This window comes from Corythoichthys intestinalis, chromosome 18, assembly GCF_030265065.1.
Source record: "Corythoichthys intestinalis isolate RoL2023-P3 chromosome 18, ASM3026506v1, whole genome shotgun sequence".
Taxonomy (NCBI): domain Eukaryota; kingdom Metazoa; phylum Chordata; class Actinopteri; order Syngnathiformes; family Syngnathidae; genus Corythoichthys; species Corythoichthys intestinalis.
Window position 1 is genome coordinate 44,719,335 of NC_080412.1, and position 15,917 is coordinate 44,735,251.

The window sequence follows — 15,917 nt, forward strand, 5'->3', positions numbered from 1 at the left end:
TAATTTATTATCCCCTCAAAATAACTCAAAATATAGCCATTAATATTTAAACCCTGGCACCAAAAATGAGTACACCCCTTAGAAACTACATCCCTAAATGTCCAAATTGAGTACTGCTTGTCATTTTCCCTCCAAAATGTCATGTGACTCGTTAGTGTTACTAGGTCCAGGTGTGCACAGGGAGCAGGGGTGTTCAAATTTGTAGTGCAGCTCTCACACTTACTTACTGGTCACTGAAAGTCCCAACATGGCACCACAAGGCAAAGAACTCTCTGAGGATCTTAAGAGACGTATTGTTGTGCTACACGAAGATGGCCAAGGCTACAAGAAGATTGCCAACACCCTGAAACTGAACTGCAGCACAGTGGCTAAGATCATCCAGCGTTATAAAAGAACAGGGTCCACTCAGAACAGGCCTCGGGTCGGTCGTCCAAAGAAGCTGAGCGCACGTGCTGAGCGTCACATCCAAATGCCTGCTTTGAAAGGTCATCGCAGGAGTGCTGTCAGCATTGCTGTAGAGATTGAAGAGGTGGGAGCTGTTAGTGCTCAGACCATACGCTGCACTCTACATCAAATTGCTGTGCATGGCTGTCACCCCAGGAGGGAGCCTCTTCTGAAGACGGTAGACAAGAAAGCCCGCAAACAGTTTGCTGAAGACATGTCAACAGAGCACATGGATTACTGGAATCATGTCCTACGCTCTGATGAGACGAAGATTAATTTGTTTGGTTCCAATGGTCCCAAGCATGTGTGGCGGCTACCAAGTAAGGAGTACAAAGATAAGTGTGTCATGCTGACAATCAAGCATGGTGGTGGGAATGTCATGGTCTGAGGCTGCATGAGTGCTGCAGGTGTTGGAGAGTTAAATTCCATTGAGGGAAACATTAACTCCAATATGTACTGTGAAATACTGCAGCAGAGCATGATCCCCTCCCTCCAGAAACTGGGTCGCAGGGCAGTGTTCCAGCATGACAATGACCTCAAACACACCTCCAAGATGACCACTGCTTTACTGAAGAGGCTGAGGGTAAAGGTGATGGACTGGCCAAGCATGTCTCCAGACTTGAACCCAATAGAACATCCTCAAGCAGAAGGTGGAGGTGCGCAAAGTCTCAAATATCCGGCAGCTCCGCAACGTCGTCATGGAGGACCATTCCAGTGGCAACCTGTGAAGCTCTGGTCAACTCCATGCCCAGGAGAGTAAAGGCAGTTCTGGATAATATGATGGCCACACAAAATATTGACAGTTGACATGTTGTACGTATGTTAATATTGACAACTTTCACTAAGGGGTGTACTCACTTTTGTTGCCAGGGGTTTTGATATTAATGGCTATATTTTGAGTTATTTTGAGGGCAAAATAAATGAACTCTATCATATAAGCTTCACACAGACTACTTTTCATTATATCAAAGTGTCATTTTGTCAGTGTTGTCCCATGAAAAGATATACGGTACTTAAATATCTGCAGAAATGCGACGGGTGTACTGACTTTTGTGATACACTGTTACATGACATCCACTATATCATTATAATGCTCAAAAGTAAAATTGCTCAAGAATTAAGAGAATAAAAAGTGATGTAGTCAAAATTACATATACCTTTAGGAAGGCAAGTGGTATCCAGGTGCCCGTTTGCACTGAAGGGGAATTCTACATTGTCACTGTCATTTGAGTCCGCAGACTCGTCCAAGCCAGAATGCTTTGTTACGACAGCAGGTTTTCTGAAATCATACCGAGGAGTAACTAAGTATCTCACTTGGAAATGCCGGCTTTTTGCTTTGGCAGAACATTTGGTGTGCAGTTGTTCGACACTCACCTTCTGGAGAACCTGGTGTCCTGTGAAGAAGGAAAATTACATATTTAACATGCTTTGTAAGGCTGGTTTGGATTGTTAACTCATTCACTCCCAGCCATTTTCACCAGAGCAACCCCCTTCGCTCCCGGCCGTTTGACTGGATTTTGACTGATTTTGCAAGGCCCACAGAAAACTCTGTTCTATTACTATATAAACATTAAACCCACCAAAAGAAAGATTAAACTCTCTTCTTTCAGTGAAAAAAAAAAAGTTCATATTTTTTTCTATTCTTTAGAAATTAGCATTAGAAAATAGCTTAGTTTGAGCAATTTTCCAATTTCTGACGAAAAAAAGAAATTGAGCTTTATGTGAAAACATACATTTCAAACATAACTTTGACTTTAACACAGCTATTTTTTGCTTCAGTTACATACCAAACATCTGAATAATGTTTTCCTTCTACAAAATAACAAACAAGACTAATAGAGCTTTTGATAGCAAAGTAACAATTTTTTTACAACTAACTATTGAACTGAGAGATGACGCTGTTGTGGCTGCGGCTGTATCGGCAGACGGGGTGAATTTTTCCCTCATCACCGCCTGTCTCATCAAGATATTTTTTTGAATCTTTATTTTGTAGTGACCACTACCTCATAACAGAATTCACGTAGGGAACTTGTGTGGGGCATGTGCCTTGCGTTTTACATCGTTCTCCACATTTTTCTCACGCTTTTTAGTAAGGGTGAAACGGTACATGTATTTGTATTGAACCGTTTCGGTACGTGGTGCTCGGTTCAGAAGGGAGGCGTACCGAACGAGTTTCTGACGTAATGTAACCCCTACTTTTCGACGCTGTGAGTCGATTGGGTTACAGTTTCTTTGTGCAGATTATATTTACTCCGTCTTCGCTACTATAATGAGGACCAACTCAGTAGGACAGTATAACCCAGAAACGTCAACGGCGCGACAGCGTGGCCGCCGCGAGAACACAGTGAAACGCGGGCGTTAGAGTCAATCAGCCAATGCACACCAGTCGCAGTGCGGACGCGTGTTAGACGCGTCCCAGAAGCGGCTCAACGGGACACACGCGAAAAGAACGGCAGAGTTTATTATTTGAGGCGAGACGCGGCCCTCCTGCGTCAATACTACTACCGGTAGCTAGGATCGGGTAGACCGGAAATCACTCATGTAAAAATACGGTGGTTCCGGTCGATTTTGAAACTAATATGCAATCGTAACTAGAGGTGTGCAAAATTTCCGATTCTTAGATTATTTCCGATTCGGCCGTGGAAGATTCGAGAACGATTCACAAACATCCAAATTCGGATTATTGAAATATGCCAAGTAAAGCGGAAGTACAACACACTCAGCGCGCCACGCGGTCTTCGGGACGCAATTACGGACGGAGCGAGAGTAGCTAAACATCATGCTTGTCATTACCCGGCCCCTCGGGTAATGCCAATGCTCAACTCACGGCTCTAGCTCAACTCATGCCACGAGATAAAAAAAACACAACAACACCCCTGACTCCTGCCGAAAACCTGATACTAAGTACATCAACATTATGTTACGGTAGATATCATTTATATAGAACTAGATGCATTATAGATTCGGTAGCGTTAGCGGCACATCTACAAAAAGCTAGATGCGGGCGTTAGTAAACGGCCGCCATCTTAAAGCAGTAGACTTCCCTGCAAGGCTGTTGTAGCGAACCTTTCAAGCGAACCTTATTAACTTTATATCTAAAATACTCCTAAATCGGTAAAATATTGACTTGAATCTATCTTTAAAATAGTTTTAAAACTTTCACATGTCGAAAGTAGACAAAAGAGAAATTATGGAATAACGGGAGCAATTTTAACAACTTTAACGGTTGATTCACAACATTAAATTAATTGAAATTAGTTTAAAGCTGCTGATACAGAATGGGGACTGGAGGTTTTTTATTTACTGTTATTTTTGTACATTTGTTCACTGCTATATGTTTACTTGATACTGAAATAGTAGTTTGGTTTAGCCTGAGAGTATTTTTTAACAATTTTGGACCTAATGTACAAAACATTAAAAAAAAAAAAAAAATTTTTAATTATAATTTAAAAAGGAGGGGGGTGCATCAATAATCGTTTTATAATCGAATCGGAGCCTCTGAATCGTAATCGTAATCGAATCGTTAGGTGCCCAAAGATTACCAGCTCTAATCGTAACCCACTTTTTGAGTCCATCAGATCTCTTGAGTGGTAGATCGGGGCACAGTTGACTTGTCTTTGTTGATTTATTGCTGTCTGCTCTGCTATAATAATAACCACTACGGCCTTGTGTTCAATGCAAAACCCTCCTACCAAAACAAGTAGGAACTAATATTCACATAGGAACTTAAGTTATACATTATAAAATATACAATATAAATGAATACTACATTACATTTGTAAAACATAAACACATAATAATAGCCCATTTAAATAAAATAAATTGAAATGAGCTAAAACACCTGTAATTAAATATTAAGAATAATACACAGATCCTGCTTACACAATTAATTTATTCATTTCTGTGTGGCGCTTTAACTTAAAAACTAAAATCTACCAATAAAGCTTTTGAAAACCGTTCATAAGAAAAAAAAATGTTTCATTGAGGCATTTTATTTGTAAAATACATGTTAAGATCTTTGTCATTGGGATTGCTTTTCTCTTTAGCACAGTTCTTTTTTCTTTTTTTTTTTAAGAAAGAAAGCTGACCAATACGTGGGGACTGAAAGGCAAATTTTTGGGGGGATTATCTTTAAATACCCGCCATTTTTTGAGCAGAATTCTAGCTTGTATAGGCTAATGTTCCTATTGTTGAAAGCACAAAAGTGTGTCACAAACAACTAGCACATTTATAGTTTGCATTTTGTTTTCTTATTGTACCGAACCGTGACCTCAAAACCAAGGTACGTACTGAACCGAGAGTTTTCTGTACCGTTACACCCCTAGTATTCATGAAGAAGTTACACTGTTGGTCAAAGTATTGGCACCCCTGCAATTCTTTCAGATAATGCTTAATTTCTCCCAGAAAATGATTGCAATTACAAATGCTTAGGTAGTAATATCTTCATTTATTTTGCTTGCAATGAAAAAACACAAAAGAGAATGGGAAAAAAAATCATGATCATTATCATTTTACACCAACTCTAAAAATGGGCCAGACTAAAGTATTGGCACCCTTTGAAAAATCATGTGATGCTTCTCGAATTTGTGTTATTAACAGCAACTGTTGCTTACCTGTGGCACATAACAGGTGGTGGCAATAACTAAATCAAAATTGCAGCCAGTTAAAATGGATTTAAGTTGACTCAAACTCTGTCCTGTATCCTTGTGGGTACAACATTGAGCATGGGAACAAGAAAGAAGACCAAAGAACTGTCTGAGGACTTGAGAAGCAAAATTGTGAGGAAGCATGGGCAATCTCCAAAGACCTGAAAGTTCCTTTGTCTACCGTGCGCGGTGTCATCAATAAGTGTAAAGCTCATAGCACTGTGGCTAACCTCCTTAAGTGTGGACCGAAAAGAAAAATTGACATGAGATTTCATCTAGAGATTGTGCGGATGGTCGATAAAGAACCTCAACTAACATCAAAACAAGTTCAAGCGGTCCTGCAGTCTGAGGGTACAATAGTGTCAACCCGTACTATCTGTCGGCGTCTGAATGAAAAGGGACTCAATGGTAGGATACCCAGGAAGACCCCACTTCTGACCCAGAAACATAAAAAATCCAGGCTGGAGTTTGCCAAAACTTACCTGAGGAAGCCAAAAATGTTTTGGAAGAATGTTCTCTGGTCAGATGAGACAAAAGTAGAGCTCTTTGGGAAAAGGCATTAACAGAGTTTATAGGGGGGAAAAAACGAGGCCTTCAAAGAAAAGAACACGGTCCCCATAGTCAAACATGCCAGAGGTCCCCTGATGTTTTGGGGTTGCTTTGCTGCTTCTGCCACTGGACTGCTTGACCGTGCGCATGGTATTATGAAGTCTGAAGACTACCAACAAATTTTGCACCATAATGTAGTGCCCGTTGTGAGAAAGCTGGGTCTCCCTCAGAGGCCATGGGTCTTCCAGTAGGACAATGACCCAAAAACACACTTGAAAAAGCACTAGAAAATGTTTTGAGAGAAAGCATTTAAGTGGAAAGCAATGAGTCCAGACCTGAATCCTATAGAACACCTGTGGAGAGATCTAAAACAGTTTGGAGAAGGCACCCTTCAAATCTCGAGACCTGAAGCAGTTGGCCAAAGAATAATGGTCTAACATTCCAGCAGAGCATTGTAATAAAGTCATTGATGGATACCGGAAGCGGTTGTTCGCAGTTATTTTGTCTAAAGGTTGTGCTACCAAGTATTAGGCTGAGGCTGCCAATACTTTTGTCCGGCCCATTTTTGGAGTTTTATGTAAAATGATAATGATTTAATATTTTTTCATTCTCTTATGTGTTTTTTCATCGCAAGCAAAAGAAATTAAGACATTAATACCAAAGCATTGGAAATTGCAATTATTTTCTGGGAGAAATTGAGCATTATCTGACAGAATTGCAGGGGTGCCAATACCCTTGGCCAGCAGTGTACTATTGTATGTTCCGTTACCTCCATCGTGGCTCCTGAATTTTGCACCAAACCATTCCTGTTGCTCACATCTGTAAATATAAGAGTTTGAAAATGTCAGCAAGCAATTGCAACAGATGTTAAACGATAGTAAAAGATGAATGCTTGGTGTTGTTACCATCAGGTTCTGCTGAAACATCGCCATCCTCATTAGTCGATTGAGCCAGGTACTCATTCAGCTTGTTTACCAGTACATTCAATTTGCTTGTCGTGCCACTGCAGAGAGAAAAATGAGTTAAAATAACAAATAAACCAAAATATCTGGTGCTGAATTTAAAAAAATAATAATGGAAACAAATATACAAGGAGCTTGGTTTTATTTAAAACAAAAATAACAACAAAACTAAGATTAGCCATCCTTTCCCAGCACCGCTTATCCAAGAAAATGGGTTTGTATATGAAAACTGTTCAACCAATTCCAACTACGCTTATATGACGACTGTTATTTCTAACGGTGAAACTGCGATATTGTTAGGAGTCAAATGAGGAAAAAAATGCTTTATTTGTTCAAACGCGTTTCAAACTAGTCCCTGGCTTCGACGATATCGTCGTTATTGCAGTATTCCACCGACACTTTAGTATTTAGCTTTGAGACTGGCTGTTAGCCGTTTTAGTTAGCCTAGCATGCTGCTAAAAGGGTACGAACGCACTGGTTTTGCCTTTTTACCTCAACATCGCTGCAACAGTTGGACAATCCTTTTAAATCCTAGTTTTTAAGCATTCCAAAAACGGGAAAATTGGCTTATTTTGAGTGCAGCATCGTACAACAATAAAAGCACGGGGGGAAAAAAACATTTCACATGACAATGATGACGATTTCACTGCAACGGGTCTAACACGCCACCTTTCAGTTCGGAGTAAAACTACATCATTTGCCTTAGTTTTTGGATCGGTTGGATTCACTTCAGGTATTACATTTTTTTAAACATTGTACAGAAGACTACATTACAAGTATTAGTCAGTAATATTTCATTAATGATATAAAGCAAATTCACTTCAAAAGGTGCAATAATGGTCACACACTATACTTTAAAGGGGTGTCAGCAACCTGTGGCTTTACAACCGCATGCGGCTCTTTAATGCTGCCCTAGTGGCTCCCTGGAACTTTTTCATAAATGTTTAAAAAAGGAAAAAGATTGGGGACAGAAATATATTTTTTGGTTTAATATGGCTTCCGCAGGAGGACAAACATGAAACAAACATTCTTCTAATTCATTAATATTGTAATGGAATTAAACTTGAGCCGGCATCGTACAACAAAGTAGTCACATGGTGCGTCTTTCTCTATAGATGCGCTGTAGGGAAAATAGGCATCTACCGTATTTTCCGCACTATAAGGCGCTTTGGTGTCTAAGGCGCATCTTCAATGAATGGCCCATTTTAAAACTTTATATATAGGGTGCACCACATTATAAGGCGCAGTGGTAGTAGTAATACTAGTGGTTGGGTTTGCGTTACGCATCCACTAGATGAAGCTGCGCTAAAGGGAATGTCATGCTATGATTAGAGCTGCAACGATTAATCGATTAACCGGAGTATTCCATTAGAAAAAAAGATTTGAATTCAATTTTGCTGCTTAGAGTATTGGTTTTAATTAAAGTGGCGTTGTAATGGTTTATTTTGAAGGTGTTTGAATTTAGTTTTATTGATTTGGACGGCTACACTGCCCTCTAGACTGCCTCATTTCACATGGCTGAATCCAGCTGCTCCGTGTTAAGACCAACATAAGTTTTTTATGAGCTCGTTTTTTATTTTTTTAATGCATTCATGATTTAGTTTATCGGTATATTTAACCGTTTTTTGTGGGAATATGTGTCCGAACCATTTGTTAAGAGAGATGTAAAAAAAAATACATTAGCGTTCTATAGCATTTAAGCTAGCAAACTTTTGCTATGTAAGCTAGCCAGCTGTTCTTTTGTTACACATAGGGATCCTTTTTTTTTTTTTTTTTTTATACCACTTGAGGCTTAGCTCAGGTATTTTCATTTTTCATTTTCCTTATCCCATTACTCGATTATTCTAACTAACTAGTTCATTGATTAATCGACTACTAAAATAATCGATAACTGCAGCCCAAGCTATGATTAATCAATAATGATCCATATATAAGGTGCACTGGATTGATTATAAGGCGCACATTTGGCTTTTTAGAAAATTGAAGGCTTTTAGGTGGGCCTTATACTGCGGAAAATACGGTAATCATTAAGGCTCATTGTGTATTTGTAGCCAACTTAGTCATTTTGATAGTAGGCTAATATGGCTACATATAGATATGGCGGAAAACACTCAGGTGACTTGAAGTTCCGCTCTGAGACCCCCAATTTGGCCAAATTTCAAAATTGTCTTATATGCATGAGTGATACATCATTGCAAAGCTTAAAATCCCAATTTTCTGGGGGAAGAAAAAATTTGAACAGGAGGGCACTTAAAAAAAAATTCTAACAGCAAAACTCTAACTGGAGGTGAGAGCACGCGAGAGCAGAATTAAAGACGCCACGATTTTAACGAGATATTATCGCGTACTTACCTGTTTTCGATCCAAAAACTCCATGTAGCATGTATCATCGAGTGTCAAGACACAGCTGTGAATGGCCCCAGCTTGATTTTTGGGGGATTTTATGGGTGAAACTTGGTAATATAACAAGGGTCGCGATGCAGAAATCGCAGACATCAAGGAGTGGTCGAGATCTTCTTTTTCATATATTAACCCTTATAAACGTTTTTTAAAAAATTTTTTTGTTTGGATCGATTATTTATCATCTAAAATATTGGGGAAAATGCAACGGTAACAAAAAAAATACGATTAAGCGATAGTCATGTGGTAGATTTCAGTGACTTTTTTACAGACGCCAATTTTTTCATTGTGACGTCATTTGTTTAAAAGTTTAAAATAGGCGAGTGAATAATTTTTCAAAGTCGTTTTTTTTTTAAACTTAATATTAGACATCAATTAATGATTCTAAGCTAAACATGACGGACATTTCAAATAATGAATCTAATTACTTACCTTCTTTTTATGGCTGGGTTGAAACAAAGGCGGTTGTGCGACGTCTGTAAACGGGAGTTTCCAGGGTAAAACGGACAAATTAAAAATACTTCGGGGGCTTAATGCGCCATGAATCTGCTATGGAAGCATATAGACATATTGTTCTATCAAACACAACAGTTCTTTTGGCTTAAAATACAGCAGTTTATTTTAAAGAGGAATGCAAGAGCAGAAACTGCTTTTTCAGCCTTGTCTAAGTTTTCCGCCATATATACATATACATCAGGCATGAAAATGGGTCAGGGGTTAAAAAGGTGAGAAGGGTGTGGAGGAAATATGTTCCAGTACACTGTATTGTACACCCCAACAAAATATTGAGCTCTGTCGACCCACACTGTGTTTCAGCAGGGCCATGCTGAGACCGGTGGAGGGGTGGGTGCTCGTAGATCAAAAGGGGCACATGAACAAGTATTTAATACACCTTAAAATAACATAACTTCAATTTTAACCAGCTTTAGATAATAATTGGCTGCGACTGTGACATACTTTAATTGGGAGGGGGCAACAGTGAATAGAAATCAAAACTGTCATCAACACTTTCTGGCTGTGACTCAGTCAGTCTGCCTCTTTTCTTCCTTCAACCTCTGCATCAAAACTTCCTTCCTCAACTTGTTCATCTGAGAACAAACCACATCAGATGGTCACTGAGCCACCAACAGCAGTTTTCTTAAAACTATTATTTCATTATTATCCATACATAAAGCGTCTTTGTGTATCTGAAAAGCGCTCTAGAAATAAAATGTATTATTATTATTTATTATACTTAACAACTCTAGCACCTAATGATTAATAAAGCAATGACATAAAAATCTTATAGAAAAATAACATTGTAATTGTGTTTATAATTGGATTTAATACCCGACTATCCTTGCAAACTTGTTCTTACCAGGTCTGCTATTCACCCAGCTGATGAGGTATCCACTGCCTTTAGCAGCCTCATCTTAACTCCTTTTTTTTTATCCCTCAATCTCCCTTCCCTACGACGCATGTCTATGTAATGAAATTAGGGCTGTCAAACGATTAAAATTTTTAATCGAGTTAATTACAGCTTAAAAATTAATTAATCGTAATTAATCGCAATTAATCGCAATTCAAACCATCTATAAAATATGCCATATTTTTCTGTAAATTATATATATATTCTGTAAAATAAATTGTTGGAATGGAAAGATAAAACACAAGATGGATATATACATTCAACATACGGTACATAAGGACTGTAGTGGGCATTTCACTCTACTGTCATTTAAATCTGTCTATGCTGTCCTCACTCCGAAGCGTCTACTTTTTCCAAAGCTAGACAGCTAGTGAACGACGCCTTAATAATTAGACTTCTTCCTTTTTCATCTGGTTTATTAATAAAATGGCCTCAAACCATTGTCCTCTTTAGACCGTCGTAAAACTACAAAATAAAAGTACACAAGCATTGCATTAGCAACAACGTTAGCTTAGCACGCTATACAGGTTCACTAAACATAAACAAAAAGCGTCTCATACAAAAAATAGAACATTTCGCTTACTAACATAATATGTACATTCTTTACGACAACCATACTTACAGACAAATCTTGTCCAAGGATCATATAAGCACAACATTATCAGCCCGAGACGTCGTGCAGCCATAATGAACTGGCAAGAAAATAATAAACCATGTCGCAAAGCGACCACAAGAGTTCGCTGTTGGACAGCAAAAAAAGCCTTGCAGTAAAACTTACCAAAAGGCAGAATACTTTCTGAGCGGGACATGTGCGTTAATTGCGTCAAATATTTTAACGCGATTAATTAAAAAAATTAATTACCGCGCGTTAACGCGATAATTTTGACAGCCCTAAATGAAATATAAATATTTAAAAAAACAAACAGACTCCCTGGTGGCTTTTAGTTTTAAAGCTTTCTTAATTTCTTTCTCACTCAATAACGATGGAGTTAGATTTGTGTTTTTATTATTCAATCGAAAAACAAAGTTACTTCTATCAAAAACAAAGTTGCTTCAATCAAAATACAGTATATACTTTTAATCCCAAAAAGTAGCTTCAATAAAAAAATAAAAGTTTTTGATTGCAATAATAAATTTGAGACAAAAAAAGCATTTGAAAACTATTTTTCTTGATTGAAACAAATTTTTCCATTTAAGTAATGTTTTGCGTATGGGCCACATTTTGGCTAGGACATTTGTGTCTTTATTATTCAATCAAATAAGTTGCTTCAAACAAAAAAAAATATATAAAAAGAAAAACTTTGTACATGTGCCAATCACCGTTTACCAAAGCCTGACAGGGTTTGAGTAGACTCACTATGAAGCTTTTAATAAAGCCAAGCATTTTCTAACTACTTTATTCTTGTTTAAAAATAATTTGGTGGGGCAGTAACATGTTTAAAACGTATCATAATTCTTACATTTTGAAGTGCTTGAAAACCAATCTGAATAAATGCATTGAACACGCACAAAAAAATGGGGGGGGGGGGGGGGGGGGGTTGGGGCGCTACTTCGCGGTTTTCACTTATTGCGGCGGGTTCTGGTCCCCATTAACCGCGAAAAACGAGCGATCCCTGTATTTCTGAAAAGCTTTAAGAAGCAGGACTCATTCCCACCACTCGTCGGGCCGCTGTTGTGCCGACACCGGCCGTCAGCTCAAATCCAAGCCGAAAATAACGCGTCTCCGGCGGACGACGGGAGCGATGTGAGGCGCCCCCTCTATCCGAGAGAATGCCGCTTAATTTGACTCAACAGTGTGTTTCTTCGTTTATATTACCGCAAAATACACAAGCTTGACGCCAATTTAACGGGAGCTATTTTTTTTCATGGGAGATTTGGCTAGCTCTGGCAGTGTTCAACGCAAGCTGCAACGAATGGCAGTAACTTTTTTATATCGCAAAACGTGAAAATGATTGAAACCATTACTCACCAAATTCAATCTGCTGGCAAATACAGGCAAGTGTGTATGCTGCGCTCTGGTCTGCCCCGATGTGGATAAGGCCTGCTTTTTGTTTTCGCAGCTTTGCAATGCAACCGAAGGCTCTCCGAGCACTCCATGTACACGCGTAAGGAGTGCGCGCGTTTGGAATAATGGAACGCAGCTTGGGCCGATGATTGGTTCTCGTCAGCAAAGCATCTAGAAGGATTTGCTGACTGTGTTCTTAAGTGCTCAGTTTACGTACTAAGTTAATCACATGATGATAATAATAATAATTAAATAAAACCTCCCGACCCCCCCCCCCCCTCCCAAAAAGAATTCCTCCTCGGATCTACGCAATTCACGTAGGTCGCCCTTTTTGACTTCAAAACGGCGAATTTCGCCGAAAGGTGAGAGATTTTCATGCCTGATACATACAGCATGTGCTGCCTTCATTACCAGGCTGATATAAGCCTTTTAATTTTTTGCGGCGCCAAACATTCTGAATAAATTGTAGCTAAGTCCTGCATCTCTGATCAGGTTACAGTTCTCATATTTGTGCAACTGTAAATCAAAAATTCTCAGTCAGTAAGTTCTGACCAAGGTTGGTGAGTGTTGGTATAGTGGACCTCTCGACTACTCCCATTGTGACATATTTATGTCACACTGCTGTTGCCATAGTGTTCCCTTCCTGTGGGTGTGATATTACAGTATAAAAGGAATCTCTACATAACACCCATACATAAAAACTTTTACTGTACCGAAATTTGAGAAAAAAAATCATTCAAAGTCCTGCATGTGAATGTTCATCAGGTTACAGTTCTCATATTTGTGGTACTGTAACTCCACAAATCTGAATAAATTCTGGCCAATGTTGGTGAATATTAGTAGCAGACCTCCCTGACTACTCCCATACTCAAAATTATGCATTTTTACTGTAACAGTATTTAGAAGAATATCATAAGTCCTGCATGTGAAATCTGATGAGGTTACGGTTCTCATATTTGTGCTACTGCAAATAGAAAAATCTCAATAAATTCTGTCCAAGGTTGGTGAGTATTGGGAGTGGACCTCTCTAACTACTCCCATACTCATAACTATGCATTTTTACTGTACCAAAATTGAGAAAATTTTAATCCAAAGTCATACATGCACACTCTAATCTATCTGCAGTTCTCATTTTTGTTGATCAGGTTACAGTTTTTATTTTTCTGTGACTGTAAATCCACAATTCTGAATAAATTGTGGCTAAGGTTGATGAATTGTATTAGTGGACCTCTCTGACTACTCCCATACTTAAAATTATGCATTTTTACTGTACCAATATTTAGAAAAATGAATTAAAAATCCTCCATGCGCACTTTGATCAGGTTACAGTTCTCATATTTGTGCTACTGTAAATCCAAAATTCTCAATAAATTCTGACTAAGGTTGGTGAGTATTGGGAGTGGACCTCTCTGACTACTCCCATACTCTTAACTATGCATTTTTACTGTATCAAAATTGGGGGGAAAAAATAATTGAATGTCCTGCATGTGAACGTTGATCAGGTTACAGTTCTCATATTTGTGGTACTGGAAATCCACAAATCTGAATAAAATACGGCCAGTGTGAATGAATATTAGAAGCGGACCTCCCTGACTACTGCCGTACTCAAAATTCTGCATTTTTACTGTACAAATATTTAGAAAAATGAATTAAAAGTCCTACTTGTGAATTCTGATCATGTTACAGTTCTCATATTTGTGCAACTGTAAATCCAAAATTCTCAATAAGTTCTTACCAAGGTTGGTGAGTTTTGGGAGTGGACCTCTCTGACTACTCCCATACTCATAACTATGCATTTTTACTGAACCAAAATTGAGGGAAAAAAATAATTGAAAGTCTTGGATTTGAACTTTGATTAGGTTACAGTTCTCATATTTGTGGTACTGTAAATCCACAAATCTGAATAAAATATGGCCAATGTTAATAAATATTAGAAGCGGACCTCCCTGACTACTGCCGTACTCAAAATTATGCATTTTTACTGTACAAATATTTAGAAAAAAATGAATTATAAGTCCTGCACGTGAACTCTGATCAGGTTACAGTTCTCATATTTGTGCTACTGTAAATCCAAAATTCTCAATAAGTAAGTTCTGACCAAGGTTGGTGAGTGTTGGTAGTGGACCTCTCGACTACTCCTACTACCATACTCAAAACTATGCATTTCTACTGTACCAAAATTGAGAAAAAAAAACAATTGAAAGCCCTGCATGTGAACGTTGATCAGGTTACAGTTCTCATATTTGTGGTACTGTAAATCCACAATTTTGAATACAATCTGGCCAAGGTCGTTAGATGTCAGTAGTAAACATCTCTGACTACTCCCATATTCACCAACCTCGCCCAGAACATATTCAGAATCCTGGCTTCACAGTAACACATATATTGTTTTCATTATTTGTCTAGTCTTAGTTTCCATGTGTGGAGTGGTGACGTCACGGACATGAAAGCAATCACAGTGCGTCGTGACGTCACATACTTGAAAGCCGTCACTTTAAAGCCGTTTTAAAAACAGTAAAGGCACAAAGTCTTCAAACACACTTTTGGGGCTAAAACCTTCCCGTTGAGGTCTCAGAAGAACATTTGACTTGGAGATTTTCACTCGGCTCTTGAGATTTTCACTCGGCTCGTTCGCTGAACAAAACCTAGCATAATTCAACCAGCGCCACGTTACGTTTGAATTTTTAATTGTAAACGCTCCGAAGAACATTACGAATATGTCGGGTTTTACTAGAGCCAAAAAGGGCGAAATGGTCAAAACCCCAACGCCGCTTCAGCATCCTCCAGTCACCGGCAGCGGTCTGGCGGCAGGCGGTGACACCGCTGCTGGGCGGGACAAGAATTCCAACTTCAGCCTACTTCCCACTCGACGTGGAGGAGACAGCACTGCGAACTGGACGCCGTCCGGAACTTCAGGCGCACAGAGTGTGAGTACAGCACCAATTTCCTGTCGAGACATTTTCTGGGCCAGCCCGGGGTCCTCTCAATTGAATTAAAGCTTTTTATGAGTCCTTCTACCTCCATCAAACCCAAGGATACTTTGGCGTCCGACAAACTTAAACGTCTCTTGTCTGCTAGCAGCCTAGCATTAGCTGTAGTTTTCATCCCCGCTTCTTTTAGCATTCAGTGTGGTCTTAAAAGTCTCAAAATAGACCGCCACGGTGTATTTCGTTGATTTGACAAACGTGTCTTAAAATTTGATTCTCGTCAGTAATCGCTTATGAAATGCACACTTTACGTCAGTTAGTGTTGAAGTTAACACCCATGCGCAATCGGGCGAGCTGCGCCACTTTTAAATCATTAAAACGCGCAATTGTTTGTATAACCTAACTGGAGACGTCGTGATGATTGACAAGTGTCGTTTGAGTTTCCCCCCCCCCTTTTTTTTTTGGACAACGTTCTTTAATGTTGGCCCGATTCCAGTAAATGATTCTCGGAGATGTCGATCTCTCATATACACATTTCATTCAATCAGTTCCTCCAGTGTACTGTGCGTTTTAAAA

General features: G+C 39.0%; 2 protein-coding genes across 2 annotated transcripts in view; one reads left to right on the forward strand and one right to left on the reverse strand.

Moving 5' to 3' along the window:
• Nucleotides 1-7,344, reverse strand: part of LOC130906425 (transcriptional regulator ATRX-like) — a 60,057-nt gene extending 52,713 nt beyond the window's left edge. The window contains exons 1-5 of the mRNA XM_057820759.1: nt 7,094-7,344; nt 6,545-6,642; nt 6,409-6,458; nt 1,819-1,838; nt 1,602-1,723 (exon numbers count right to left, since the gene is read on the reverse strand). Of these exons, the coding sequence (XP_057676742.1) occupies nt 1,602-1,723; nt 1,819-1,838; nt 6,409-6,458; nt 6,545-6,642; nt 7,094-7,101 (298 nt within the window). The 5' untranslated portion in view covers nt 7,102-7,344. The remainder of the gene's footprint in view (nt 1-1,601; nt 1,724-1,818; nt 1,839-6,408; nt 6,459-6,544; nt 6,643-7,093) is intronic.
• Nucleotides 7,345-14,950: 7,606 nt separating this feature from the next.
• The window catches only part of pls3 (plastin 3 (T isoform)), a 39,921-nt gene continuing 38,954 nt past the window's right edge, over nt 14,951-15,917 (forward strand). The window contains exon 1 of the mRNA XM_057820513.1: nt 14,951-15,341. Coding sequence (XP_057676496.1) covers nt 15,132-15,341 — 210 coding nt within the window. The 5' untranslated portion in view covers nt 14,951-15,131. The remainder of the gene's footprint in view (nt 15,342-15,917) is intronic.